We start from the raw sequence: 27,937 nt of genomic DNA, 5'->3' as shown, positions 1-27,937 counted from the left end.
AATGAGTCCCCAGACTGACATTTACTCGATTATGTTGAACTTGTTTGTTGTATCACTTTGGATAAAATGACTGCCAAGCAAATAAATGTTCACTTGCAGTCAAATGTTTTAGAACACCTCAGTTTTTCTTCAAATGCAATCAGCTGAAATGCAATGAATGACCTAACATGGTGAAAAGGTAGGCAGTAAACTGTCACAGGTTTAAATTTAAAGTTTAGGTTCGGAAAAACTTAAAGAAAAAAAAATATCAGAATATTACCTATTATTACAGGTTAGTTGGATTGGCAATGCAAAGCTGTCCTGTTCAGTGTGTTCATCCTGTGATGGTCATGCAGCCTGTTCAGTGATTGTTCCTGCCTTGTGCCCTTCGCTTGCTGGGATAGGCTCCAGCTGCCCATCTCAGGATAAACAGGTTTGGAAAATGGAGAACTATTTTAACTACACACTTGTTTACCATTTCTTTTATTAATATTCACTTGAGAAATATGCTTAAAAGGAAACAAAAACATTTACTTTTATGTCCATCGTTATATGTCTCTGTATGACTCCACTATCGCTATGATAAAGATCCTCTTCTTGGGCCTCAGTACAGAAACAATATTCAAATTTGAGTGGTCAGATTAAAAAGTTTAAGAATCCCTGTTGCAGACTCACTGGACTTGCTCACCAAATATGTTTCAATATGAAAAACATGCAGTGTCATACTATGCCATGAAAAAAGCATTTGATCCTTTCCCCGATTTATTTTTTTGCATGTTTGTCACACTTAATTGTTTCAGATCAAACAAAATTTAAATAGTAGACAAAGATAACCCAAGCAAACACAAAATGCAGTTTTTAAGGGATTTTATTTAAGGAAAAAAACAACAAAACTATCCAAACCTACACGGCGTTGTGTGAAAAAGTACTTGCCCCCTAAACATACCTGGTTGTGCCACCCTTCGCAGCAACAACTGCAATCAAGCGTCTGTGATAACTGGCAAAGGTTCTTTCACACTGCTGTGGAGGAATTTTGGCCCACTCTTCTTTGCAAAATTGTTTCAATTCAGCCACATTGGAGGGTTTCCAAGCATGAACCGCTTGTTTAAGGTCATGCCACAGCATCTCAATTGGATTCAAGTCAGGACTTTGACTAGGCCACTCCAAAACCTTCAGGTTGTTTTTTTAAGCCATTCAGAGGTGGACTTGTGGTGTGTTTTGGATCATTGTCTTGCTGCAGACCCCAAGTGCACTTCAGCTTGAGGTCACGAACTGATGGACAAACATTCTCCTTCAGGATTTTTTGGTATAGAGCAGAATTGATGGTTCCATGAATCACAGCAAGTCGTCCAGGTCCTGAAACAGCAAAGCAATCCCAGACCATCACACTACCACCACCACATTTGACTGTTGGTATGATGTTGTTTTTCTGAAATGCTGCGTTACTTTTACACCAGATGTAACAGGATGCACACCTTCCAAAAAGTTCAACTTATGTTTCGTCAGTCACCTGAATATTTTCCCAAAAGTCTTGGGGAATCATCAAGATGTTTTTTGGCAAAAGTGGGACAAGCCTTTATGTTCTTTTTGGTCAGCAGTGATTTTCGCTTTGGAACTCTGCCATGCATGCCATTTTTGCCCAGTCTCTTTCTTATGGTTGAGTCATGAACACTGACCTTAACTAAGGCAAGTGGGGCCTGCAGTTAGTTCTTTAGATGTTGTTCTGGGTTCTTTTGTGACCCGTTGTGCTCTTGGGGTAATTTGTATAGGCCGACCACTCCTGCTCCATGTTTTCTCCATTTGTAGATAATGGCTCTCACCATGGTTCACTGGAGTCCCAAAGCTTTAGAAATGGCTTTGTAACCTTTTCCAGACTGACAGATGTCACTTTGCTTCTCATCTTTTCCTGAATTTCTTTAGATTGCGGCATGATGTCTTCCTTTATGGGATTTTTTGGCCTACTTCACTTTGTCTGACAGGTTCTATTTAAGTGATCTCTCGATTCAACAGGTCTGGCGGTCTGTGATTTAAATGGGGGGGTGGGGTGGATATTACTTTTTCCACACAGGGCCATATAGGTTTGGATAGTTTTTTACCTTAATAAATAAAATCATCACTTAAAAACCTGCATTTGTGCTTACTTGGGTTATCTTTGCCTACTATTTAAATTTGTTTGATGATATGAAACATTTAAGTGTGAAAAACATGCAAAAAATTAAATCATATGGGGTTCAAACACTTTTTCATAGCATTGTAGCCCTTGAGTGGAAAATCAGTCTTCTTCATAGCTCTTTAAGTGAGAGATAAGAAACCTTTGAACCATGGGTACAATATTTAAAGATAAAAAGGGAGACCCACCATTTAATGTCTTTTTATTAAATGTGAATACATAACAATGACAAATTAAATATATATAAAAAAAAAAAAAAGACAAAATGGCAGTGATTAAGAAGTAAACAAAACATTTACAGTACACATTTTCATGTGAATTCCAACTGGAAGTTGAAAAGTAAGCACATCCTTGCATCATAAAACAAACACTGCAAAATCAGTGTCTTATAAAAGTAAAGTACACACTCCATTAGTTTTCCTCAAAATATAGTCATCTTTTGTCTTTAACACTTCAAGTGCCAACTGCTTGTAAATCAATACCCTTAGAAGTTAAAAAAATTTTTTTGAAATTAATTCCAGCATATCAACTTTTGACCTTTTATTTTACAGCATTTGGTATCTACAAAATTAACATATTTGTATAAATATATATTTTAAGACTCTCTTCATTACAGAGTGCAGGAAAAGTGAGATGGGGTAAACACTGTGCAAAATCATCATCATCATCATGCCTAAGCAATGAATGTTTTGATAACCTTCTGAATGGTTTGACCACAGCCTGGGCAGGGATTGCGTGATTTATGCAGTTTCTTGGCACATGGGAAGCAAGTGATCAAGTGAGAGGTGCGACCATGGATGATGTTACCATTGCGGGGGCGGGCACTGCATAAACTGCAAGGTTCCAGTATAGCTTCACGTCTATCCTTGTATCCTTGATCCAATTCGAACAGGTCCTGGCTGTCACCCTCAGTACCGTCTATCATATCCGAGCTGAAGGAATCACCAAGTAACGTTTGGCTAAGAGTTAATGAAGAATCAGGAGGCACTGTGTTTAAAGCTTCTGGTTTATGAGAAATGTGCGAGGGAAGAACAATAGGGTCAGATACAGTTCTGCGGCAGTCGGGAATATCAATTCCACAATCGTCATCTTTACTGACTGGTATGTCTGGAAGAGAGACTGCCCGTAGCAGTCGTGGGCAGTCTTTAAACCAGTTCTTTTGAAGGGCCCAGCAGCGTACACAGTACCGTTGCACGGAGGAGTTACGCATGTGACACTCTGTGCACTGCCAAGAATCCTAAGGAAAAAGAGAGCACTGTAATGAGTGTTAGTGTTGATGCAAGTGGTACGTGACCGGCTACATCCTGAGCCACTGAAAGGCTACAGAAGATGCAGGCTTAGTTTGACAAACAACATTCAAGACCAGCAACTTCAACAGCTAATGACAGCTTGAAGAGGGACACATCACAGCACATAAAACAAAACATTTCCAGGCTCTATGAAGCACTTAAACAGTGTAAGGCAAGCAGTTTTTAGATGTACATGCAGGATACACAGGGAAACACTGACAGTGTTTCTCAGTTTGACACTAGAGAAATTTCAGAAGCATGGAAGAGAGTTTTTTCTAGGTACTTTTACTACTCTGTTATATAAATTAGAGAAATAAAGAATACTTGGGGAATACACACACACACACACACACACACACACACACACAAACACAGACCTCTGTAAATTCTTCTTTATCAGTATCGAAGTATTGAGTATCGTCTTGGATGTCATTTTCAAAAATGGATTCCTCCTGTACAAAGTAAGAGTCAGTAAAGATTAGAACAGGCAGCCTATAAAGAATGGAAATTCTCAAAATGAGAGGTAAAAAGGCAACTTAAAAGTTAAAGGGGTTGTTTTTAAATCAACATTAAATGGTTTTATAACACACTTTTCCAGTACACTAACTCTACAGTGATTATTCTCTACAATTAGCAGTTCTATTAAACTTAAGACATTTTCAGACTCCAGGTGCCTCTCTCTCAACACTTTTTTTATTTAAATTTTATTGTACTCATTCCATACAAATAGATACATTTTACAAAAAATAGAACTGAAAACAAATCAACCCCCACCCCTGAGAAAGAGCATGGCCAACAGAGTAAAACTTAAAGCTTGTAAAAATACATAAATTGATGGGTTTAATAGGCAGATAAAAGATAAATGGAGAAGAAAAAGAAATGGGAAGAGAATTATTTCCTCAGTGCTTTAAGAGATTATTCTAAAATGTTATTGATTAGATCCTGCCAGGTTTTGAAAAAAAGTTCTGCACAGATCCTCTAAATGAGAATTAGATTTTTTCCAATTTCAAATATAAAACATCAGTTCCCCACTGACTTAAAGGAGGAGAGTTATGATTCTTACAGTTTAGCAAAATAATTCGTATGCCAATAGTGTAGTGAAGGCAATCTGTTTGTCCTTCTCCACTTTAAGCCCACCTGGAAGAACACCAAACACAGATGTTAATGGGTTAGGAGGGATTGTGACACCAAGGCTGTCTGAAAGGCACTTAAATATTTTTGTCCAGAATGATGTTAATTTGGTGCAGGCCCAAACATGTGACCTAGTGAGGCTGGAACTTGACTGCAGCGTTCGCAGATTGGATCTTGCCCTGGAAACATTTTGGACAGTTTTAAACGAGACAGATGTGCTCGATATATAAAATTTTGAGTTGAATAATTGTATGCTTTGCGCATATGGAGCGAGTGAATTCTTCTGCATTGCTACCTTCCACTCCTTTTCTGATGAGTGAGAGATCCTTTCCCATTGTCCTCTTGGATCTTTGAAAGGGAGGGACTGTAAAATAATTTTGTATATTGCAGAAATGCTGTCTGAGTCCGCGAAAGTGAGCAATGTTTTTTCCAGTATAGAGGTGGGTGCGAGATGAGGAAAATTGGGCAGGTTCTGTTTAACCAAGTTCTAATTTGAAGATAGTGAAAGAAATGTGTTGCTGGAAAAGTTAAATTTGGAATGTAATTGTTCATAGGATGCAAAGATGCTGTCTATATAAAGATCTCTAAGCAATTTAATCCCAAATGTTTTGCAGATATTAAAAACTGCATATGTTTGCGAGTGTTGAAAAAGGTGGTTCTCATGCAGAGGTGCCACAGATAAGATTCTCCATCTTAAAATGCTTTCTACATTGGTTCCATATTCTGGGCGAGTGAAGCGCAATTGGGTTGTTAGTATATTGGCAATAACTTGCATTTATTGGGGCACAAAGCAGGGAATATAAAGAAGTAACTGCAGGATTTTATTTCTATTACGGACCAAGCCTGTGTATGTTCATCTATTTGTGTCCAGGTTGTTATATAGCTTGTATGTTTGCTGCCTGGTAATAAAGCTGAAAGTTAGGTAGAGTCATGCCACCTTCTGCCTTAGGTCTTTGTAGGGTCGCTCTTTGGATAAGTGGATGTTTTGAGTTCCATATAAATGAGGTTATGGTTGAATCTAATTGCTTAAAAAATAATTTATTGATGTATATTGGAATGTTTTGAAATAAAGCAGCTTAGGAAGGATATTCATCTTAACAACGTTAATTCTTCCAGCCAGAGTGAGATGAAGGGTTGACCATCTATGCAAGTCTTGCTTAAATTTTTTCCATACAGGTGACGAAATTTTATTGATAAAGAGCTTTGTTTACTTGTGATATTTACCCCTAGGTATTTAAACTGATCTGCAATAACAAAAGGGAAGGTGTCCAATCTAATATTGTATGTTTGAGAATTCACTGGAGCACACTTTTATTCAAATTAATTCTGAGACCAGAAATCTGCAGGCATAGTATTTTGTGGGTCTGATATATACAGTACCATATCATCTACATCGAGAGAAATTTTCTGTTCAAGTCCTTCTCTGATAACCCTCTTTACCTGATAAGCATTTCGACGAACCACTGGCAGTGCACTAATGGCGACTGCAAATAGCAGTGTTGACAAGGGGCATCCTTGTGTGGTACCACGTTCTAGTTTAAAGTAGTCTGAACAAATGTTATTAATACAAACGGAAGCTTCTGGATTGGCACACAGTAGTTGGATCCATGCACAAAATGTTCAGGCCAAACCCAAATTTCTCTAATGTAGTGAAAAGGTAGTTCCATTCAATCAGGTTAAATGCTTTTTCTGCATCAAACGATATCATCTCTGGGGTGTTTGGCTTTGCTGATGTCCTGAAGGATCTCCTTCCAGATCTGGACCAGGGTATCACTGAGCTCCTGGACGGTCTGAGGTGCAACTGGCCGCGTCCGATGGACCAAAACATAATGTCCCAGAGGTGTTCTATTGGATTTAGGTCAGGTAAGTGTGGGGGGCAGTCAAAGGTATCAATTACTTCATCCTCCAGGAACTGCTGGTGAATATATTACATTAAACAGGCGTTGAAGATTGGAAGCTAAGTGTCGGCCTTTAATAAATCCAGTTTGATCTTGTGATATTACCAAAGGGAGCACTTTCAAAAATCCTAGCTAGAAGGATGGAGAGAGTATCTTAATATCATTATTCAGAAGTGAAATTGGTCTGTATGATGCACATTGTAATAAGTCCTTATTTTGTTTAGGAAAGATGGTGATTAATGCTTGGCGAAAAGTTTCAGAGGTAGAATTTTATTGTCCCTAGCTTCTGTAAATGTTGCTAATAAGAGGGGAGATAGCCGAGTAGAGAATCCTCTTTAATAAAATCCCTTTGTGCGTCCAGGTGTCCGTGTGTGTGCGTCTTCTGGTGAAGTGCGCATGTGCGGGGCACGGTGCGATGCACGACATTACTGTCAGAGAAAGTTAGAGGCGTTTTACGGAAATACAAACCAGTATTACTGCGAGAGGAAATTAAAAAGGTACACAATACAGTGACGCATATTACAGCCACATACAAGCCAGTATTACCGCCAGAGAACATTAAAGGTATATTACGGACGTACAAGACAGTATTACTGTCACAGAAAATTAAAGACACACAATACACAGCGGCAGCCCACGAAGAACGGTCAACTCAACAAGTAAACATCAACAAAAGAAAGGCTGAAAGAAAGAAAAATACGACCAACAAAAAGAATGCGATCGAAGACCCTTGCCATTTAATATAGACTGTTCCTACTAATGTTTATGCACTACTGTTCTAGCGCCCGTTATTGTAACAGGCTAAATGACTAGTTTCTTATAAAACTCTACAGGGTAGCCATCAGGGCCTGCTGCTTTCCCGCTCTGAAGTGACTTTATAGCATCTAGCAACTCCGATAGTGCCAGAGGTTTATCCAGTTCCTCTGCAGTAAAAGTATCTATTTGTGGTATCTGTAATGTATCCAGAAATGCATTAGATTTGTGTGCTCTTTAAACTCAGTAGAATATAAGGATTTATAGTAGTCTCTAAATGTGTGCATTATATATTTTTATGGTCAATGATTTTTATCTCCGTGTTGGTGATTGCTGGGATTATATTGCGAACTTCTTGCTTGTGGATTTGTTGAGCTAAGAGCTTATTAGCTTTCTCTTTTAATTTAAATAAATCCACTTAATTTTTTTCTTAAAAAATTTCATTTGTACTATTTTTCTCTTCTACATGTATTAAAGTGCAATATGTACACAAGAAATGCACAAATTAGGAAGGGCAGGCCTAATCAAGAATAGCTACAAAATGTTGTGTACTTATCTGCAAATTACCAGTTTGGTCATTGTCAATCTAATGTAGGGCTAACTTAATAGTCTATGCAGAGGATATGCAGTTTCAGTGCAATACAACAAACACTTGTATTTTTTTTTAGAATATGGATAAAAACAGCAGAGACCCATTATGCACAGAATGAAAAAGCCAACACACTTGCTCTAACATGAGTTGATTCATACATATAAACCAGAAAGATCATACTCAACCGTTAGTTTAAGTACAGGAATTGGAAATGAGTAATAAAATACGATTATTAGAAGATGGAAAAATACTCTCTGATCAACAAACAGAAATTAAGACCTGTGACTAAGGTGGCCATTAAGTATTAGAGTAGCCACAATTTGAAACAATTATCCAATAATTTCCAGATTCAGACAGTATTTAGAACTTGCCTCTTTTCTGACATCTTCCTCAATCACGTCCTTGGCAAGGTGTTTATCCTTCACCGGCTTATCACTTGGATCATATTCTTTGTCATTAAGGAAACACAGATCATCAGTAGTGTCTGAAACTATGACAGTGGCTTCATCCTGGTAAATTAAAAATTAAATGCTAAGTCAGGTGATGTATAAAACCATTAAAATTTAAAAAATGATTTTTTACAGCTAAGAGTTGAAGTATGACTAATCAAATCACTTTTCTAATCTGTAAGATAACAATACACATTTAAAATGTTGCAAAATATGAAAGGCACTCCTTTTAAATGTGATACTTTTAATTTTACAATTTAGGAGGATTCTGTTATCAATAAAAAATGATTTGAAAAGCCACTTCCCACTAATTTTCAGTGCATTTATAAGAAACGGCTGTACCTGATTGGTTTGTAAATCTGTAGAACCATTGCTCTTCTGGCTGTAATTGTAGTGGAGATTCCCTAGAAACCACCAGGGTAAACCGGACAAATCCCATTCTTCTAAACAAACATCTATCTTTGGCCTTTTACGTTGGGACTCCTGCTGACCATCATGGGACCCTAAGTGAAGCATATTCTGTACTGTAACACTGTACCAGTCACATTCATTTCTTTTTCAATTTACTCTGAACACATTCATATGCTAGATGAATAATAAAAATAGTAATTTACACAAAAGAAATGGCAACTATTCTCCATTAACATTGTCAACGAACAGATTCCTAGGTTTATGTTGCAACTTCCAAATAACAGAACTGTTAGTGTTTCAATGCCCACAATAACTTAAAAAAATTCTCTTACCTCCATTAGACTCTCTACACCTACGCTGCGACATAACTTGCTGTGGAATGATTTCAGCCGACGCCAAGTGAGCAGAGGTATCCACACAGACCTGTGATCCCCTCTGCGTCAAGATGGAAAAGAAGAAAAAGACGAACAATATTAATGAAAATATGCTCAAGAGGAACAATGTGGAGGGCGCAGCAGTTTAACTCCAGCTCACTGACTCTTGTGTGACGCAGCAAGGGGCCACACGTGCAGGCAAAGGGAAAGAAAAAAGATTTGTGCATAAATCACCACCAAAAATAAAAGTACTAATTTATTAAATAATTATTACTTTCCACAGTCTCAATTGCATGAATGCAATTATAAGCTGACCTGGTCAAAAAAAAAAAAAAAAAAAAATTCTAGGTCTATCATAAGACCTACAATGTAAATTTACTATATTAGGTACCACTTAAAAGTCTTTAGTGTTAGTTAATTGCTCAGGAGAACATCTTAAAAATAATTAACTTGACTCTAATCCGTAAGACAAAAATTATAAATCCAAAAAACTCCAAACCATGCTGTTTTACAGGTTACAAAAAGTAGACTAACATACATACATTTCACATTTAAAAATGCTGAAATTAAGCATTATCCTCTGGTTAAAAGTTATATGATTTAAAAGTGATGACATCATACCAATAATATTTTTTCTTGTTTTTCAGAAACAGAGAGAATAAGAGACAGCACAAATAAGCAGAAGGGGAGTGGAAGGGACCAAAGTCCAAAGAAACGTTTGCTGCAGAGTCAGGAATTGGAGTGAAAATTGCTACGTCCTCTGGTTAGAGCGAAGCAGAGAAGAGAACTCTGAAAAATAAAACAGAGACAGGGACTCTGTTTCCCCCATACTCTTAGGGCCCTCTGGTGGTTTTCTTGCAGAATTGCACATAATTTCTAGAAAACATCACCAAAACAGCCCAGGAAATGGGGTGGTACAGAGAAGGTGCCACTCTGTACAGGTGGCTTTAGAAGGGCAGCGTTTATGGTCTCCCATCATTATTTTCATAATCACCCAGACCTAAATTATATGCAGGTTTAAATGATGTATCAATCATGGAAAAAATCAACTATATTATCAGAAAAACTTATTTTACAAACGTGTTATGCTTATACACACTTCAAACTCCCTTTCCATAGAATACTTGGCAGTACACAGAATGTAACAATTGTATGTTTACACATGTTTCAATGTACTGGTGTACAGCTGAAGGGATAAAACAAGGCCTGCAAGAGAGAGAGAGAGATGTTGGAGGAAAACCGGGTTGCCTGGAGAAAAAAACTCACAGACAGTAGAAGAACTTGTAAGAGAATGACCAGGTTCTGGAACTTCTCACAGGAACTTTGAACAAAAGTGTTAATCAGTGTGTAACTATGCCCGAAATATTTAGTTAAGACTTTCTAACTATTATACAGTATAAAGATGCCACTAGATACCATACAGGCTGTCAGTAAAAAAAAAAAAAAAAAAAAAAAATTAATGCTGAGCAGAGAGGTTTATTTAGTGAAAGACTAATTAGCACATGCAAGGGAAAATGTTCTGTGCCTCGCCAAAAGTGACAATTAAAAAAAAAAAAAACAAAAACAAAAAAAAAAAACAAAAATGAGCCATGTTAATTTATTAGTGTATGCAACTATTAACTTGTGTATTATCCTTAAACATGGTTCTATGAACCATTCAGTAAGTTTTCCAGTTTTACACTGAAATGTACTGAACTACGATATCTTCATTAGCAGGAAACAAATAGTAAACAAATTTTGGGAGAAAAATGTTAAAAACGCTGCCCCTCTGAACCACCATACTAGGGTTTTACCTGCCCAGGATCTTCACTCGTAGCCTCATGATTTGAATCCTTGGCGACAGAAAGAGTCTTTGCAGCGTCTGCATTTCGTATGAGACAGAAACAAAAGAAAAAAAAAAATACCTTCCCCATAATTACACGTCTCACAGCATAATCCTTCACATCATCAGATTGCCTTGTCTTGATATCTTTAACATTACCAAACACATCAATCCACTCAACTTTCCTATTGTAGTACAATTTTAAAACTAAGCACTCTCAGTCATATATACACAGCTAATCCTCTTCAACTAAAGAATGACAGCAGCAAAATAAATAAAACTAACTAAAGACTATCCATATACTACTCATTATAAACCTACACTGCATTTGTTGGTGGTCATCTCTAGTAAATGGAGTAGCACTACACTAGACTTTGAATTCATCCGTTTAATAACACCAAAGAACCTTATTTCATCTTCAGGTGTCTCACAATCAAGTTATCCATCCATCCATTCATTCTCTGAATCAGCATGATCTAAACTCAGGGGTTTGGTGATCCCAACTATGAAGCCATGCAATGCTTATATGAAATTTATATGAAGATATAAATGTATGTTTCTGCAATATAATACTAACCACATAATAATGCACCAATACAACTACACTATTATTTAAGAGTACAGTACACCTCCAAAATTCGTGGTTATGTTCCTAGAGCACCGGCGAATTGTGAAAAACCGCGACTTTAAGATGTGGTTAAAAATGCCTTTAAAATGCCTATTTATATAGTTTAAACCCTAAATACCCCCAAAGCACTTTAATTTCATTGTAAACTCAGCTTATTACCTAAAAACAGAATGTAAAGGTAAACCCGTATACCATACAGTACTGTATTGCCATGTCTCCCGTGGTGTTAGAATGTAAAATACTGATGTTTTCTTGGTTATAAGTAAATACATAATTTCATTTAATTAGAATACAGTAAAATGTACAGGTACTCACCAATGATGAATGATATTGAGGATGAAGTAGCTGTGCAGTACGATGCAGAGAATTTAAAATTCCTCAGGTGGCACCTCTTCTTCAGGCGCTTCAGGAGGAGTCGTATCTTTGAATGGGTCTTCTGGTGGGGTTTCATGCTGGCATTTCTTTATAGGTTTCAGGAACATTGTGATGGGAAGTTGCTACATTGTCTTCTGTAGCAAACTGCTGGTACAATTTCCGTGCTCTCACACAGATGATGTTACCATCCAAGGGGATGTTCTTCCTGCAGTCGGTGATCCACAATGCCAAGGCAGATTCCATCTTGACAATATTTTTATTCCTTACGGTCGTTACCTTTTTGGCACTATCACAGAAACTTAGATACGGTACTCCAATCGCTGCTTCGTTCTTCTGTATGTAGCATGTGGTGCTTTCATCAATGCCATAGTGGTGCGCTACTGCAGCATAGTTCCCGGAGCAAATCCAGTAGTTCAACCTTCTCCTGGAGTGTCTTCAACTTCTTCTGGCGCTTAGGCTCAGTGCTAGAAGCCTTAGAAGGTGCAGGATGTTTCGGCGACATCTTGTGCGTTTAAGAATACCAAAATGAATACAATAGGAAAATGGAAAACACGAGGACACTCAGCTGGAGAAGTGTCACCGGGCAGCAGTCAATCAGCAGCAAAGAGAAATGAATAACACTCTCGGATTGGCTACTTTCACCATCCCAAACTGCATTTCCCTCAGTGGTTGCTTCCTGTTCTCTCTACAGCACAGTATTGTCACGAAAAACGCCATAAAAAAATATTTGTGCTTTCCAGTAACAATTAATAGTTAGCCGTTTACGGATTTTCCCTTAGAACCAGAGTCCGCGAAACCAGAACTGCGACTTCGCGGGGGGTCTACTGTATAGGAAAGCCCAAAACATAAGTGATTTACAGAAGCATTTAACTTCTGTGCCAATTTATTTTAGTGTTAAATTCACAGTTACAGCTATATAGTGCGATTAAAACTCAAGGTTTTTCATTTGAAGTCAGGTTCAGAGACTGATCTCTTCCAACTAAATTTTTAGTGTACAGTATTTGACAATCAAGAATTTCGATGGAAATTAACTATAGGAATTAAGAAGAGTAAGCTCAAAATACTAAAATCCAAAGGATAACAGTAAGAAATTAACCCAAACCTTTGATTCAAGTATTTTATGTAATAGAGTAAATCAATTATCCATCCCGTGACATTGTGTTTAAAATTATCTGTTCTGGCTTCAATAAAGTAGCTAAACCAGCAAGAGGAGTTGGTCTTTATCCAGTTTTTTTTTGTATTGTAGCATAAGCATTTTCCACTTTGCCTAACAATACTGCTATATCATCATCTGAGGTTTCATAATGTGGAGATAATAAAGATTACAAGCAAAGTAGCATAACTGTACTTGGTTATTTAGGAAGGCACATATTTAAGTTAAAAAAGATGTTCCACTGTTCTTTTTCCATCATGTATTATCTTAAGTAAAATGACAATTTATACTTGCTGTCATACTGGTATGCTTTGAAGTAACACTTCTCACTGCCATGTAACAATCATCTGTGTTTTAACAGCTGCATTAAGGGACATGATTTTTTTTTTTAGAATTGTATCTTGCAGACTGAGCATCAACAGGTACCATAGCATACATGAATGCTTAACAGACAGAAGTACATTGTCATTTTACTTTGAACAGCAAGTTCAATTTATTAGCCATTACTACTGTGTTTTTAAGCATATTTTGAATATAGCTACATTGTTCCATGGAACAGATTACCTCATAAAGGCAAACGTTTCGAAAATGTCCAGAAAACCACTTTGGACAAGGGCACTGCAAAAACCATAACCTCATCGTATCTGTTTAACGGATTAACACATGGAAAAACTGATCACTGGAAGCTACTTAACACATTCTCAAAATAATTTCGATAAAGTCACATTATGTGAATTTCCCATTGGGATTAATAAAGTATCTATCTATCTTATGAATCGGAGATGCATCAAGTCCTCTAGAAAGTGTAAATACTGATACTCTACAGTCTACATAGGGGACACACCTGAAACTTAACCTCATAACCTATTCTGAAACTAATAAAAGTCAATGAAATTAGTAACAGTTATATACAATAATCCCTCCTCCATCGCGGGGGTTGCATTCCAGAGCCACCCGCGAAATAAGAAAATCCGCGAAGTAGAAACCATATGTTTATATGGTTACTTTTATATTGTCATGCTTGGGTCAGATTTGCGCAGAAACACAGGAGGTTGTAGAGACACAGGAATGTTATTCAAACACTGCAAACAAACATTTGTCTCTTTTTCAAAAGTTTAAACTGTGCTCCATGACAAGACAGAGATGACAGTTCTGTCTCACAATTAAAAGAATGCAAACATATCTTCCTCTTCAAAGGAAACAGAGAGTAAAGCAAACAAATCAATAGGGCTGTGTGGCTTAAGTATGCGAAGCACCGCCGGTACAAAGCTGTTGAAGGCGGCAGCTCACACCCCCTCCGTCAGGAGCAGGGAGAGAGAGAGAGAGAGAAACAAAGTCAAAAATCAATACGTGCCCTTTGAGCTTTTAAGTATGCGAAGCACCGTGCAGCATACTTAAAAGCTGCACACAGAAGGTAGCAACGTGAAGATAATCTTTCAGCATTTTTAGACGAGCGTCCGTATTGTATAGGTGTGTGAACAGCCCCCCTGCTCACACCCCCTACGTCAGGATCACAGATAGTCAGCGCAAGAGAGAGAAAAAGAAAAGTAAGTTGGGTAACTTCTCAGCCATCTGCCAATAGCGTCCCTTGTATGAAATCAACTGGGCAAACCAACTGAGGAAGTATGTACCAGAAATTAAAAGACCTATTGTCCGGAGAAATCCGCGAACCAGCAAAAAATCCGCGATATATATTTAAATATGCTTACATATAAAATCCGCGATAGAGTGAAGCCAAGAAAGGCGAAGCGCGATATAGCGAGGGATCACTATTTTTTTTGCACAGTAACTAAAAAACAAACCATATTTTTAATCAGCAGTGAAATGTGCAATATGTGGTATTTGTCAGGAGAAAACTGGGCTTGGTACAACTTTTAAAGTTGGCTTAATTTTAATCCCATATATTTTCATCATCTTACTAACAATTCCATTAATCCTAACTGGTTTATGTATATAAAAACTGGAAATCAGTAGTAACAAAACTAATGTACTACTTTTGTTCTCAGTACCTAATTACTATCTGGACAAAATCTGGTCATTGAAAGGTGTTTAACTTTTAAACAATTATCAGATCCCATCTATTGTACGAACAGCAGCTTATGCTTTTCATTTTTCGGTAGAAGTGGGTACAGTAAAGACATTTTGGTGAACAACAAAGTATACATTTGCATTTCATTAGCAACAAAATTAAGCTATTTCAAGGCATACGAGTAAATTTGTTAATATTATGACTGCAAGTCAAATCAAAGTGTGTGAAAAAAAGATTGCTAAGTGTGGTAAAAGGCTTCTTCTTTTGGCTGCTCCGGTTAGGGGTTGCCACAGAGGATCATCTTCTTCCGTATGTTTCTGTCCTCTGCATCTTGCTGTTACACCCATCACCTGCATGTCCTCTCTCACCACATCCATAAACCTTTGCTTAGGCCTTCCTGTTTTCCTCTTCACTGGCAGCTCTATCCTTTGCATCTTTCTCCCAATATACCCAGCATCTGTCCTCTGCACATGTCCAAACCAACGTAATCTCGCCTCTCTGACTTTGTCTCCCAACCGTCCAACTTGAGCGGACCCTCTGATGTACGCATTTCTAATCCTATCCATCCTCGTCACACCCAGTGCAAATGTTAGCATCTTTAACTCTGCTACCTCCAGCTCTGTCTCCTGTTTTCTGGTCAGTGCCACCGTCTCCAACCCATATAACATAGCTGGTCTCACTACCGTCCTGTAGACCTTCCCTTTCACTCTTGCCAATATCAGCCTGTCACAAATTACTCCCGTCACTCTTCTCTACCCATTCCACCCTGCCTACACTCTCACATCTCTTCCACAATCCCCATTACTCTGTACTGTTGATCCCAAGTATTTAAACTCCTCCACCTTCGCCAACACTACTCCCTGCATCCTCACCATTCCACTCATCTCCCCATCATCTACACACATGTATTCTGTCTTGTTCCTACGGACCTTCATTCCTCTCCTCTACAGAGCATATCTCCACCTCTCCAGGGTCTCCTCAACCTGCTCCCTACTAATCGCTACAGATCTCAATGTCATCAGCAAACATTAAAGTACACGGGGACTCCTGTCTAATCTCGTCTGTCAACCTGTCCATCACCATTGCAAATAAAGGGCTCAGAGCTGATCCCTGATGTAATTCCACCTCCAACTTGAAGGCATCCATCACTTCTACCGCAGACCTCATCACTGTCACACTTCCCTCGTACATATCCTGTACAACTCTTACGTACTTCTCTGCCACTCCCGACTTCCTCATACAATACCACAGCTCTTCTCGAGGCACCCTGTTATATGCTTTCTCCATATCCACAAAGATGCAGTGCAACTCCTTCTAGCCTTCTCTAAACTTCTCCATCAAAATCCTCTTTGCAAACATTGCATAAGTGGTGCTTTTTTTTGGCATGGAACCATTCTGCTGCTCACTAATAATCACCTCACTTCTTAACCTAGCTTCCACTACTCTCTCCCGTAACTTCATGCCGTGGCTCATCAATTTTATTCCCCTGTAGTTATAGCAGTCCTGCACATCCCCCTGATTCTTAAATATCTGCACCAGTACACTTCTCCACTCCTCAGACATCCTCTCACTTTCCAAGATTCCATTAAACAATCTGGTTAAAAACTCCACTGCCATCTCTCCTAAACACCTCCATGCTTCCATAGATGTGTCATCTAGACCAACGGCCTTTCCATTTTTCATCCTCTCCATAGCTGTCCTTACTTCCTCCTTGCTAATCCACTGCACTTCCTGATTCACTATCTCCACATCATCCAACCTCTTCTCTCTCTCTTCATTCACAAGCCTCTCAAAGTACTCTTTCCATCTGCTCAACACACTCTCCTCACTTGTGAGTAGGTTTCCATCTTTATCTTTTATCACCCTAACCTGCTGCACATTTTTCCCAGCTCGGTCCCTCTGTCTAGCCAATCGGTTCAGGTCCTTTTCTCCCTCCTTAGTGTCAAACCTCTCATACCATTCATCATACGCCTTTTCTTTAGCCTTCGCCACCTCTCTCTTCACCTTGCGCCTTATCTCCTTGTACACTTGTCTACTTTCTGCATCTCTCCGACTATCCCACTTCTTTGCCACCCTCTTCCTCTGTATACTCTCCTGTATTTCCTCATTCCACCACCAGGTTTCTTTTTCCTCCTTCCAGATGTCACGCCAAGCACCCTTCTTGCTGTCACCCTTACTACATCTGCTGTAGTTTCCCAGCTGTCTGGTAACTCTTCACTGCCACCCAGTGCCTGTCTCACCTCCTCCCTAAACTCAACCTTGCAGTCTTCCTTTTTCAACTTCCACCATTTGATCCTTGGCTCTGCCCTCACTCTCTTCCTCTACTTGATCTCCAATGTCATCCTACAGACCACTATCATATGCTGCTTAACTACACTTTCCCCTGCCACCACTTTGCAGTCTTCAATCTCCTTCAGATCAACTCTTCTGCATAAAATTTCAACACGAAATTGCAGGTAGTCAACAATACAGACTTTGAAACTGAAAAGGGTACTTATATGCTTGCCGATATCTCTAATATATTAAAAAAAATTCTGATCTAGTTTTTATTATTAAAAGAAAACTGTCTTTACTCAGTGATCTTTGTTTATTTGTAAAATAGCTGTTTATCAGCTTGGAGTCCGATAAAGTACGTATCCATAATACAGGTGGGAATCAATTAAAAACACATTACCTTTACCTTTGTATATTCTGTAAAGAATGATTTTTTTTTGTTTTATTTAAATAATGTTGACCCCTTATGTTATTGCTGGCTGTCCCTTGTGTCAAAGCCTTAATCTCCAGATTTAAAGTTACATTAAGAGCAACATGCAAGCAAATTTTTGTGAACTTTGACTTTTTTTTTTTTTTTTTAACATTTCAGAATAATGTGCAGTTTTTGCCCATTACAACCTCAGCAAAGCTTTTGAAGTGCCATATAGCCCATATTTTAAGTTTTCCAATGGCAACCTACATGCAAAATTTGAATGATTTGCAAACAAACAAAGAGACAACATGAGGGATGAAACAGGATTCTTAGTATGCATAATGAATATCAAATGAAACCAAAAAATTCAAAAAGACAAATACTGACTATAGAAATCAAATTGTAGTGCATCTGTGTAAACTACACTACAAAAAACACCACAAACCATGTTAAATACAACTGAACAAAATTTTCTAAAAAGCCAACCAACCAAGGCAGAAGTGATAATTTCTGCACTTAACTCTATCCTTAACCAATTTACTGACCTGAGTCTTAAATAATAATGTGTAGTTAAAAAGTATTAAATAGTAAACACTGCAACACATTTTTTCTACATACTCAAAAAAAATTCAGACCACCACTTGTAAGCATAACTTAAATCTAAAATAAAAGCTCATTATTGTAAAACTGTCTTTTTATTCACACATAAATTAAAAACACATACAAATGACTCTGGCACCAAACAGTCAGACTTGAACAGAAAACCTTTGGTGAACACACATAAATAAAAGATGCTCCTTCTTTAATTTACCTAAACACATTCCAACTGGCTGAAAGGCAGACACAAAAAGGTTAAAATAGCTGTGTATTGCCAAATGTTTCCTGACAACAAACCTATGGAAACCAAAATGAAAACTTTAATATATACTTTACCAATGAAGGTTTCAAATTTTCAGTGATCAGTATTTAATCTTTGTATACCTTTAAAGACAAGAATAAAAAGAGCAGAAAGGTACAGAACTTACCCGTAAAACTTAACACAGTCAGATTTTTCTTCAACATCTCATAGATTGGACTTAAAAAAAAAAAAAAAAAAAAAAAAAGCATTTGTCAATAAGGATGCCCAAAATTGTTTACTTACATCTAAATGTTACATGAACAACTTCAGACAATTTATATAGTTTTTGCAGATGAAAAGAAAAATAAAAAATCTTCAAATACACAAAAAATAGCATGGCCAAAAAACGACAAATGTAAAAGTTCAGGAATGTCTACCTTCATATGTGCCATTAACAATTTAATCATTGTCAAGCATTTAAACATTATATTTCATATGCAAAATGTAGCTATAATCCACTGTGATCTTATCATTCATTCATTCCAGTGAATTCGGCTTACTTTTATTGTTGTAGCTGCAGGACTGCAAACATGTAAAACCATAGCCAACCAAAGAACATGTGTGATAAGAATATTTCATATAATACATTCCTATAATCTTACATTTTATGAAAATTTTACAAATTTTATGTAAACTCATATTTCAATGCTTAAAATCCAGGATCTCCACGATTCCAGATCTGACATGGGCTTTTTTTTTTTTTTTTTAAATTATGCATAATGCATTCTTCTGTTGATAGACATTAAAAAAAGCGTATTTGTAATAGATATGCTGGTATGTAACAATGGTGCAGAGAGGGGCTAAAACTATCAGCTGCTTTCAAAGGTGTTGTTCTGAAAGAACTGTCACATTTAACATGCAACACAACGAGTAACTTACCAACTGAACTCCAATAAAGTCTAGAAAAACCCAACCTTGCTACTAGAGAGTGCATGGCTTAGATATGATGCAGACAACAGTGCATCATTACTTTTGTTCTAAACATGCAAATTGACCAAACAACTCTTTAGTCTGAACAATGGACTAAGAAAACACAACAAAAATCAAAGGCTCAAAACTGTCAAGAGGTTATGAAATTAATAAAAGTGTGCCACAACACACATTATTTCCATGTTTAATGCCAAAAGGAAATAATGTTGAGAAAAAACTTCAAAGAAAAGTGAGGCTCAATGCAGTTTATGAGCTTGTTAAGAACTGCAATTTTATACACTTAGTCTGCAAATCAAAAACAGCTATATGGATATATCAAAACAATGACAGAATGTGCATGGTTTGCTAGAAGCACACTAATAGTAGGAACAATATTTAAAGATGTAGAGAAGATCAACTACACCACAAAAGGAATTATAGCACAGATAAGTCAGGTAAACAGAATGTAACCGAGTGCAGCAAGCAATTCTTTGTGAGTCCAACAGTAAATCACCGCACAGATTCGGAATATTACAACGAGCAAGTATTAGATAACAACCATCCCCCCAAAATCAAAACTGGACTTTGTTGAGTTGAGTAGCTGATGATAATGGTTAAGACTCAGTACAATGACTTTAATATCTAAACCATGTAAAGAATACAGCTACTTGTTACTGTATTATTCTTATTCCTAACAAGCCATAACTATAACTTACAACAAATGCTTTGGTAAAATGTACAGACGCAGTTATCTTAGTATCACTTGCACCGTCTCTGCTGCTCTTGCTATGCTGTATGCACATTACAGGAAAAATGTGTGCTACGGCAAGTCAAGACATACCCTATAAATGTATACAACCTACACAGCAGACTAGGTTGGGGAGACAGCACTCACCTGGGGTTTTTGACAGAGAAGCTTTCAACTTCCAGAAGATCACCAAGAGGGTCATCCTCACAATGTACCAAGTGTTGCTTCTGCTGGTCATACAGCTGTTTTAGCATAATGTACTGTCCAAGGTAATGCATAACCTGCCATGAAAACACTTGATTAAAACACCTTGTTTATATTTTTAAATGTAGAATTCATTTAAGAAAATTTCTTAGTACAGAATTTGCCATAGCTACTGTTAAAGTGAAAGTCATTAGCTTATTTTACTTTTAGGGTAAATAGGGAACAGTATTAGCAGATTTTCAGTTACTCCAAATATATTCGCTCTTTCTTAGTATAATCAAATAAGTGTCTGTTTTTATCTTTATATATTATATTATCTTAAGGAAACTGGTAACCTGTGTAAAGCACATTAAGCTGCATTCAAGTTGGCAATGAGCTAAAAATTCATAATTGTTACTATTATTGCTAATAATAATAAAATTTAATGCAAAAATTAAAACGACAGATTACAAGACTGTGAGAAATGAGCTGGAAGTTGCCAGGCATTAGAGTATTACTTTCATTCACATTTTTCTTATTCTTTCCACTAGTTCAGGGGTGGGCAAACTACGGTCCGCGGGCCACATCCAGCCCGCCGAAGATTGGTACAAAATTGCCCAAATCAAATCATAATTATGACTGCATTCATTTGACCTTGTCCTGTAATGCCTGGCGTTCCACCAGGTGGCACATTAGGCGCAGTGATACATTGACTTGATTTTGCGGAGCCCGGGTTACTCTGTTATTACTCTGCTACTGCTCTGAACCCATCTGCAACAATGAGTGGGCCAAAGAAAAGTAAAGTCGACAGCGAGTGCCGAGTGTTTAATAAGGAATGGACAACTAAATACTTTTTCACTGAAGTCCGGTCAAAGGCTGTATGTCTTATTTGCCAAGAAACCGTTGTGGTTTTAAAGGAATACAACATCAGCCGTCACTTTCCACCAAGCATGCTAATTACGCTAACAACCAGTCAACGCAAGAATGGATGGCTACCACTCGGAGGTTAGCAGCTAGTTTGCAGGCTCAGCAAAACACCTTTATCCAACAAACTGCCATCCAAGAATCAAGCACAAAGGCAAGTTGTGCTGGCATTCAAAATTAGCAAATACCAGCAAGCCTTTCTCTGAAGGGGAGTTTCTCAAAGAGTGCATGGTAGAGACTGCAGGTATCTCGTGTCCTGAGAGCAAGAACAAATTTGAAAAAATTAGCTTATCACGCAGGACAGTGACTCGCCGTGTTGAGCTAATTGACGAAGACTTAGCTAGCAAGTTAAACAAAAAAACGGAGTCATTTAGATTATATTCCTTGGCACTGGACGAAAGTAATGATAAAGGACACCGCACAGCTTTTAATTTTTATCAGAGGGATTAATGACAATTTTGAGATAACAGAGGAGTTTTTGGCCATGGAATACCTAAAGGGGAAAACGCGGGGAGAGGACTTGTATGACAGCGTGTCGGGGGTCATAAATAGGCACAACCTACCTTGGAGTACGCTCGCCAATGTTACCACAGATGGATCGCCAAATCGGACTGGAAAAAACGTTGGGTTGCTCAAAAGAATCCAGGAGAGGGTGAAGGAGGTCAACCCTGAGCAGGAGGTAATTTTCTTACACGGCCTAATCCACAAGGAAGCACTGTGTAAATCTGTATTGCAGCTGGACTATGTAGTGAAGCCAGTTGTAAAACTCGCTAACTTTATTTGAGCGAGGGGACTTCAACATCTTCAGTTTATTAAGTTTCTTGAAGAAATCGACGCTGATCACCAGGACTTGCTTTACCATTCCAATGTCCGCTGGTTAAGTTTGGGGAAAGTATGTCAACGAGTGTGGGAGCTCAAACAGGTGATTCTCTCATTTTTGGAGCTACTTGAGAAAGCGGACGATTTTCCCGAGCTGAGTGATACAGATTGGCTTTGTGATTTAACTTTAGCTGTGGACATACTGACATACATGAATGAGTGAATGAATGAAGGGTGATCAACAACACTGTTCCCACTAAAAATGAATGTAAATATTAACACTGTAATGCCTTTATGTTTCACATGTATGTATCTAGTGCTGGCCCGGCCCGTCTGTCAAATTTTACAAGTCAATGTGACCCCCGAGCCAAAAGGTTTGCCCACCCCTGCTCTAGTTCATCAGCCTGGAGACAAACGTCAAATTTTCATGGCTGAACATATACAGGTGCTGGTCATAAAATTAGAATATCATGACAAAGTTGATTTATTTCAGTAATTCCATTCAAAAAGTGAAACTTGTATATTAGATTCATTCATTACACACAGACTGATGTATTTCAAATGTTTATTTCTTTTAATGTTGATGATAACTGACAACTAATGAAAGTCCCAACTTCAGTATCTCGGAAAATTAGAATATTGTGAAAAGGTTCAACATTGAAGACACCTGGTGCCATACTCTAATCAGCTAATTAACTCAAAACACCTGCAAAAGCCTTTAAATGGTCTCTCAGTCTAGTTCTGTAGGCTACACAATCATGGGGAAGACTGCCGACTTGACAGCTGTCCAAAAGACGACCATTGACACCTTGCACAAGGAGGGCAAGACGCAAAAGGTCATTGCTAAAGAGGCTGGACTGGACTACTGCCGAGTGGTCCAAAGTTATGTTCTCTGATGAAAGTAATTTTACATTTCCTTTGGAAATCAAGGTCCCAGAATCTGGCGGAAGAGGAGAGGTACAGAATCCACGTTGTGCGAGGTCTAGTGTAAAGTTTCCACAATCAGTGATGGTTTGGGGTGCCATGTCATCTGCTGGTGTTGGTCCATTGTGTTTTCTGAGGTCCAAGGTCAACACAGCCGTCTACCAGAAAGTTTTAGAGCACTTCATGCTTCCTGCTGCTGACAAAGATGCAGATTCTATTTCCAACAGGACCTGGCACCTGCACACAGTGCCAAAGCTACCAGTACCTGGTTTAAAAACCATGGCATCCCTGTTCTTTATTGGCCAGCAAACTCGCCTGACCTTAACCCCATAGAAAATCTATGGGTATTGTGAAGAGGAAGATGCAATACGCCAGACCCAACAATTCAGAAGAGCTGAAGGCCACTATCAGAGCAACATGGGCTCTCATAACACCTGAGCAGTGCCACAGACTGACTCCATGCCATGCTGCATTGCTGCAGTAATCCAGGCCAAAGGAGCCCCAACTAAATATTGAGTGCTGTACATGCTCATACTTTTCATGTTCATACCTTTCAGTTGGCCAACATTTCTAAAAATCCAATGAGGAATTCACAATTCAAATAAAATATAAGGAAGATCATAATCTCTCTTTTGTACCCCGAAAGAATACCATTATTTCTTATCTGCATTTTATTTTTCTGTTGAGTTCTACAGGAACCAATAACCAGTTTTTATCCTACCAGTACTCTGCAGTGTAAACAACAGCACAAGTTCTACCCGTTTGACTACTTTGGATTACAAAAATGGAGTAATGTTTGGAATTAAGGGGCCTTTAAAAGTTGATGGGAAGACTGCTAAGGTTTACTATATGTGCTAATATTTTGGAATAGTTACACATTACATATATTTCTGACAAGTATGCTCTTATCCTTATCAATCAGGAAAACACAAACACAAGAAGTTTCCAGTTTTTTTCTAAAGAGACAAAGACTCAAACTGTAGTTTAATTACCTCCTTCAATGTGAAGATATCTTCTTTTGCACCAGCAGCATGCAAGATTTTAAGAAGTGAGGCTTTTGGTTGAACCTGGATTAAAAAGGTTAACAGAGAAAGCTTTAGCAACAACAGTAATAGACTACTATTAGTTCTTGACTTGAGACAAAATTAACAAAAAAAACAAAACAAATTGACCTCATATGAACATATGATAAAATAACTGCTCGAGCTCATACTGCATTCATTAGACACATGCACACATTTTGAGTCAACAAAGCATCATACACTGCTGGAAAAGTAAAGCAGTGCAGCACATGCCCATCAACCAGAAGCCTTAGAGCTTCAGCTTCTACAAGAATTACTGTGCAGATGTTACAGACTGTGCTAAAAAAATTAACTGAAGACTTAACAGGAAATTTCTCTTACCAGAGTGAGAAAAAAAAATTGAAAAGGTATGAGTGTGCAAGTAAAACATTTTAAAAGTGCAAATTACAGTCTTGTACAGAACACCTCTATCAACTATCAAACAATAGCAGGCTTTAAGTTTACAACTATGATGCAGTTTTTAATAAAAGGTTACTGTACACAATATTTAAAAAAAGTAACTAATGTACATAGGTCTGGTGGTGACGATAATTAATAACAGATGCTGAGGTTTTGCTCGTACCAATGTTCCCACTTAACTGTATCGTGCAGCACTCCTCCTCCCAAGCAGCTTTTATTGCACTTTTCAACTGTGGCTCCCAAAAACAAGCTTGTTGTTCGTGTCTTGGTGCATCATTTGATATTCAAAGTGGCTCAGGTGTGTAATCTTCCATTTGTGGCATCATATCAGTACTCAAATTTTTGGATTTTGAATCATTTTAAATTACGGATACTTAATCTGTATTACATTACACATGAGGGATTTGGCTTGGTACCGAGACAAACAAATCATTCGATGTGAACACAAAGTTTGAATTAGTTTAAAGCTGGAGTGTCATTTTAACTCACATGGCTTGCCTCAGTTGGTAAAATCCTGCATGCTTGGCTCGATGCTTCATACTGTCTAGATGTGGATTCAGTGGTCATGATTGGCAGTGAATTAGCTGTTCAAAATTAGAAAAAAAAAAAAGTAACAATTACCAGTCAAATCTTAAGTCAGAGTAGGGTAAAGTGTGCATTTCTTTGAATCTATAATGGTCCATGAATTATTCTTCATAGTAATGTACACCACAAAAGAAAATCTGTTACCAATGCAAATCTTATAAATCTCAGATCGCACATCATATCAGAAACATACAGTAACAAATATTTAATTAGTGCACAGGTTTTATTTTGACAATGGTGAAGGTCAAGCCATTTCCAGACCTACCAATTACACAAGTTACAACTGCAATGTTTAGAAGCCAAAGTAATGGCTAGTTAGGACTGGAACTTAGTTTTTAAAAATATGTCAACATCTGTTTTATGGGAACTGACAAGCACGTAATCACCCTGAACTTTTTAGTTTGATGCCCAACCTCTCATGTGGCACCTTATCAAATGCTTTCTGAAAGTAAAGATAAATACTATAAGTTCCACTTTGCTCACATCCTTTTGTTGCTTCAAACGACAACAATGAACATCTATGAAATAGTTAAATCACTTACAGTTAAAATTAACATACACAGACAAAAACAATGCTTAAAGACAGGTTTCATGGTATAAACTATTTCACTAAAAACTGTAACAATGATTCAACACTGAAAGTCCATTATAATTCACACGTATGACAGAGGAGTTTAATGAGAATTAAGCACCACTCAGCCAGATCATCTGGGTATTTCCAGGGATGATAACATTAATAAATGGCAGGCTAAACTTTGAGGATAGAAATTCTGAAAGACATGTGAAAAGCCCATCAATACTAACACTAGTAATTATTATATAAAAGGAAAATATTGGTAACTCACTGCTTCTTTATTATTAATATTTTATGCACAATGAACTTAAATCATAAAGCCAAGTTAAAAATAAAAACAAACTGAAAACAATATGCCCAAATATGTAAATGAGCAAATACTCAAAAATACACACTTATTTTTTTAAGTTCTCAAAAGCAAAATTCCCACCAGAGAAATTCTGCATTTTACTTGTTTCCAAGCTCCATTAAGAGGAGAGGAAGAGGAGGAGAAAAAAAGAAAAAAAAAAAAAAAAAAAAAGAAAAACTATGCAAGCAACATGAACTAAAACAGAATCATACTGTACTCTGGTTTGAATTATGGATGGAATCTGAATCACTGGTTAGATCAAATGTTTTGCAATTAAAGTATATTAAGTAATTTTTAACCAGGGGTCTCCAACTCCAGTCCTAGACAGCAACTGTTGGTGGAGGTTTTCATCCCTTTTCTTAACCCATGACCAAGTGTTTACTGCTACTTAAACTTTCTTTGCCTTCATTTTAATCCATTTTTTCCTTAATGATACACAAAACTAACATGTCGTGCAATATATGAAAATAAAGAAAAGGTAATAGCCTCAGTAATGTTAATTTGCTCAGGTTCACAAAACATTGACAGTGTCCACTGAATGTCCACACCATGCCACGGAATTAAACAGGTGTATTTAAATGAATTGGAATCTAATTATGAAACTGGTTAAAGGCAATTGAGGGCTTGGCCTATCTGGTCATCTGTTGGCACACTCCACATCACATTTACGGCAAAAAAATTTAAAACTATTCAGAAGGCTGGGAGCTTGCGCTGATAGACTGGATTATAAAAAAACGAGTCAGTTAAAATTAAATTGCTCGTTTCTTGCTACTAACGTCCTATTGAATACAGACTACTGTTCTTTTGCTTGTAATTGTTGGTATTACTAATAAAGTAAAAAGTAAAACTTTGGATGGTTTGTTACAAATATAAATTAGTAAGACCGTCTTGAAAAAGACGTACTCACACACAACATAAATCCAATACACCAAAAAATTATACTACTGGGGGGGGGGGGGGGAAACTGTGGAAAAGGATGCTCAAATCTGACGAACTTGTCAGCTATGAAAGAATCTTGCAGGAAATCGAGTTGCTTTTTTGAAATGTGAAAATGAAAGATGGATGTGCAAAAGTGGAAACGTAAAATACCACAAAAATTATAAAGTGTCCAATTAGACGTGCGGGATACGCTTCAAAGGAAGGAAACCCCTTCTCTAAATCACACAAATGTCTTGTTTAAATCTATTTCCTGCTGAAAATAAAAATGTTAACGAAACCACAGAAATGAAGATGTGCCACGTGCATAATAGGGAATGCGCGACAGATACAAAGTCACCCATTGGGGACAATATCGGGGACGCGTGGCAAGCAAACAGCAGCCCACAGACATGTAGCTGAAAATTCGGCTTAAACTGCAGAACAATCAACGACTGACAAAAAAGGTTTACTATTAAAAGGCCATACTTTAAAATGCACTGCATTTGCATGGCTGATCTGCCTCAGTTTTAAAACATGCAACGACTTACTTAATGACAGAATTCTCGTCTTAACGCATTCTACAAGAAAATCTATTAACTCTGAAACGGAATGCTTGTTTGTTTCTAATTTTAAATATAAAAGAGTCCCGTCTTTTCCCAAAGCACGCTTCTTCTAAAACAAACCGAAATACTAAATATAGATAAGAAAACATACCTGGTATTTTTTCTTTCGCTGTTATACTACATGGTAATTGTATCTTCGAGTATATTTTTTTTTTACTTTCAGTCTACTTCAACATTTAAATCCATTATTTGTTTTCGTTGACTTGCGGTGTAGGCCGCAGTATCCTCCTCGAGTAAAAGTGCAATATGGCGTTTGCACACGT

At 37.5% G+C, this 27,937-nt stretch overlaps 1 protein-coding gene across 1 annotated transcript; it reads right to left on the bottom strand.

Moving 5' to 3' along the window:
• Window positions 1-2,344: 2,344 nt before the first annotated feature.
• On the bottom strand, window positions 2,345-27,937 carry mdm4 (MDM4 regulator of p53). Its single transcript, XM_028796717.2, has 11 exons — window positions 27,766-27,937; window positions 25,115-25,209; window positions 24,137-24,211; window positions 20,442-20,575; window positions 18,765-18,814; window positions 10,840-10,907; window positions 9,005-9,107; window positions 8,604-8,764; window positions 8,184-8,321; window positions 3,816-3,890; window positions 2,345-3,386 (listed from the first exon to the last, which is right to left on the bottom strand). The coding sequence occupies exons 2-11, from the start codon at window positions 25,190-25,192 to the stop codon at window positions 2,823-2,825; spliced, it is 1,446 nt and encodes a 481-aa protein (XP_028652550.1). The 5' UTR covers window positions 25,193-25,209; window positions 27,766-27,937; the 3' UTR covers window positions 2,345-2,822.

The sequence above is a fragment of the Erpetoichthys calabaricus genome, chromosome 3 (assembly GCF_900747795.2).
Source record: "Erpetoichthys calabaricus chromosome 3, fErpCal1.3, whole genome shotgun sequence".
Classification (NCBI taxonomy): Eukaryota; Metazoa; Chordata; class Cladistia; order Polypteriformes; family Polypteridae; genus Erpetoichthys; species Erpetoichthys calabaricus.
This window is presented reverse-complemented; position numbering and strand designations above follow the sequence as displayed.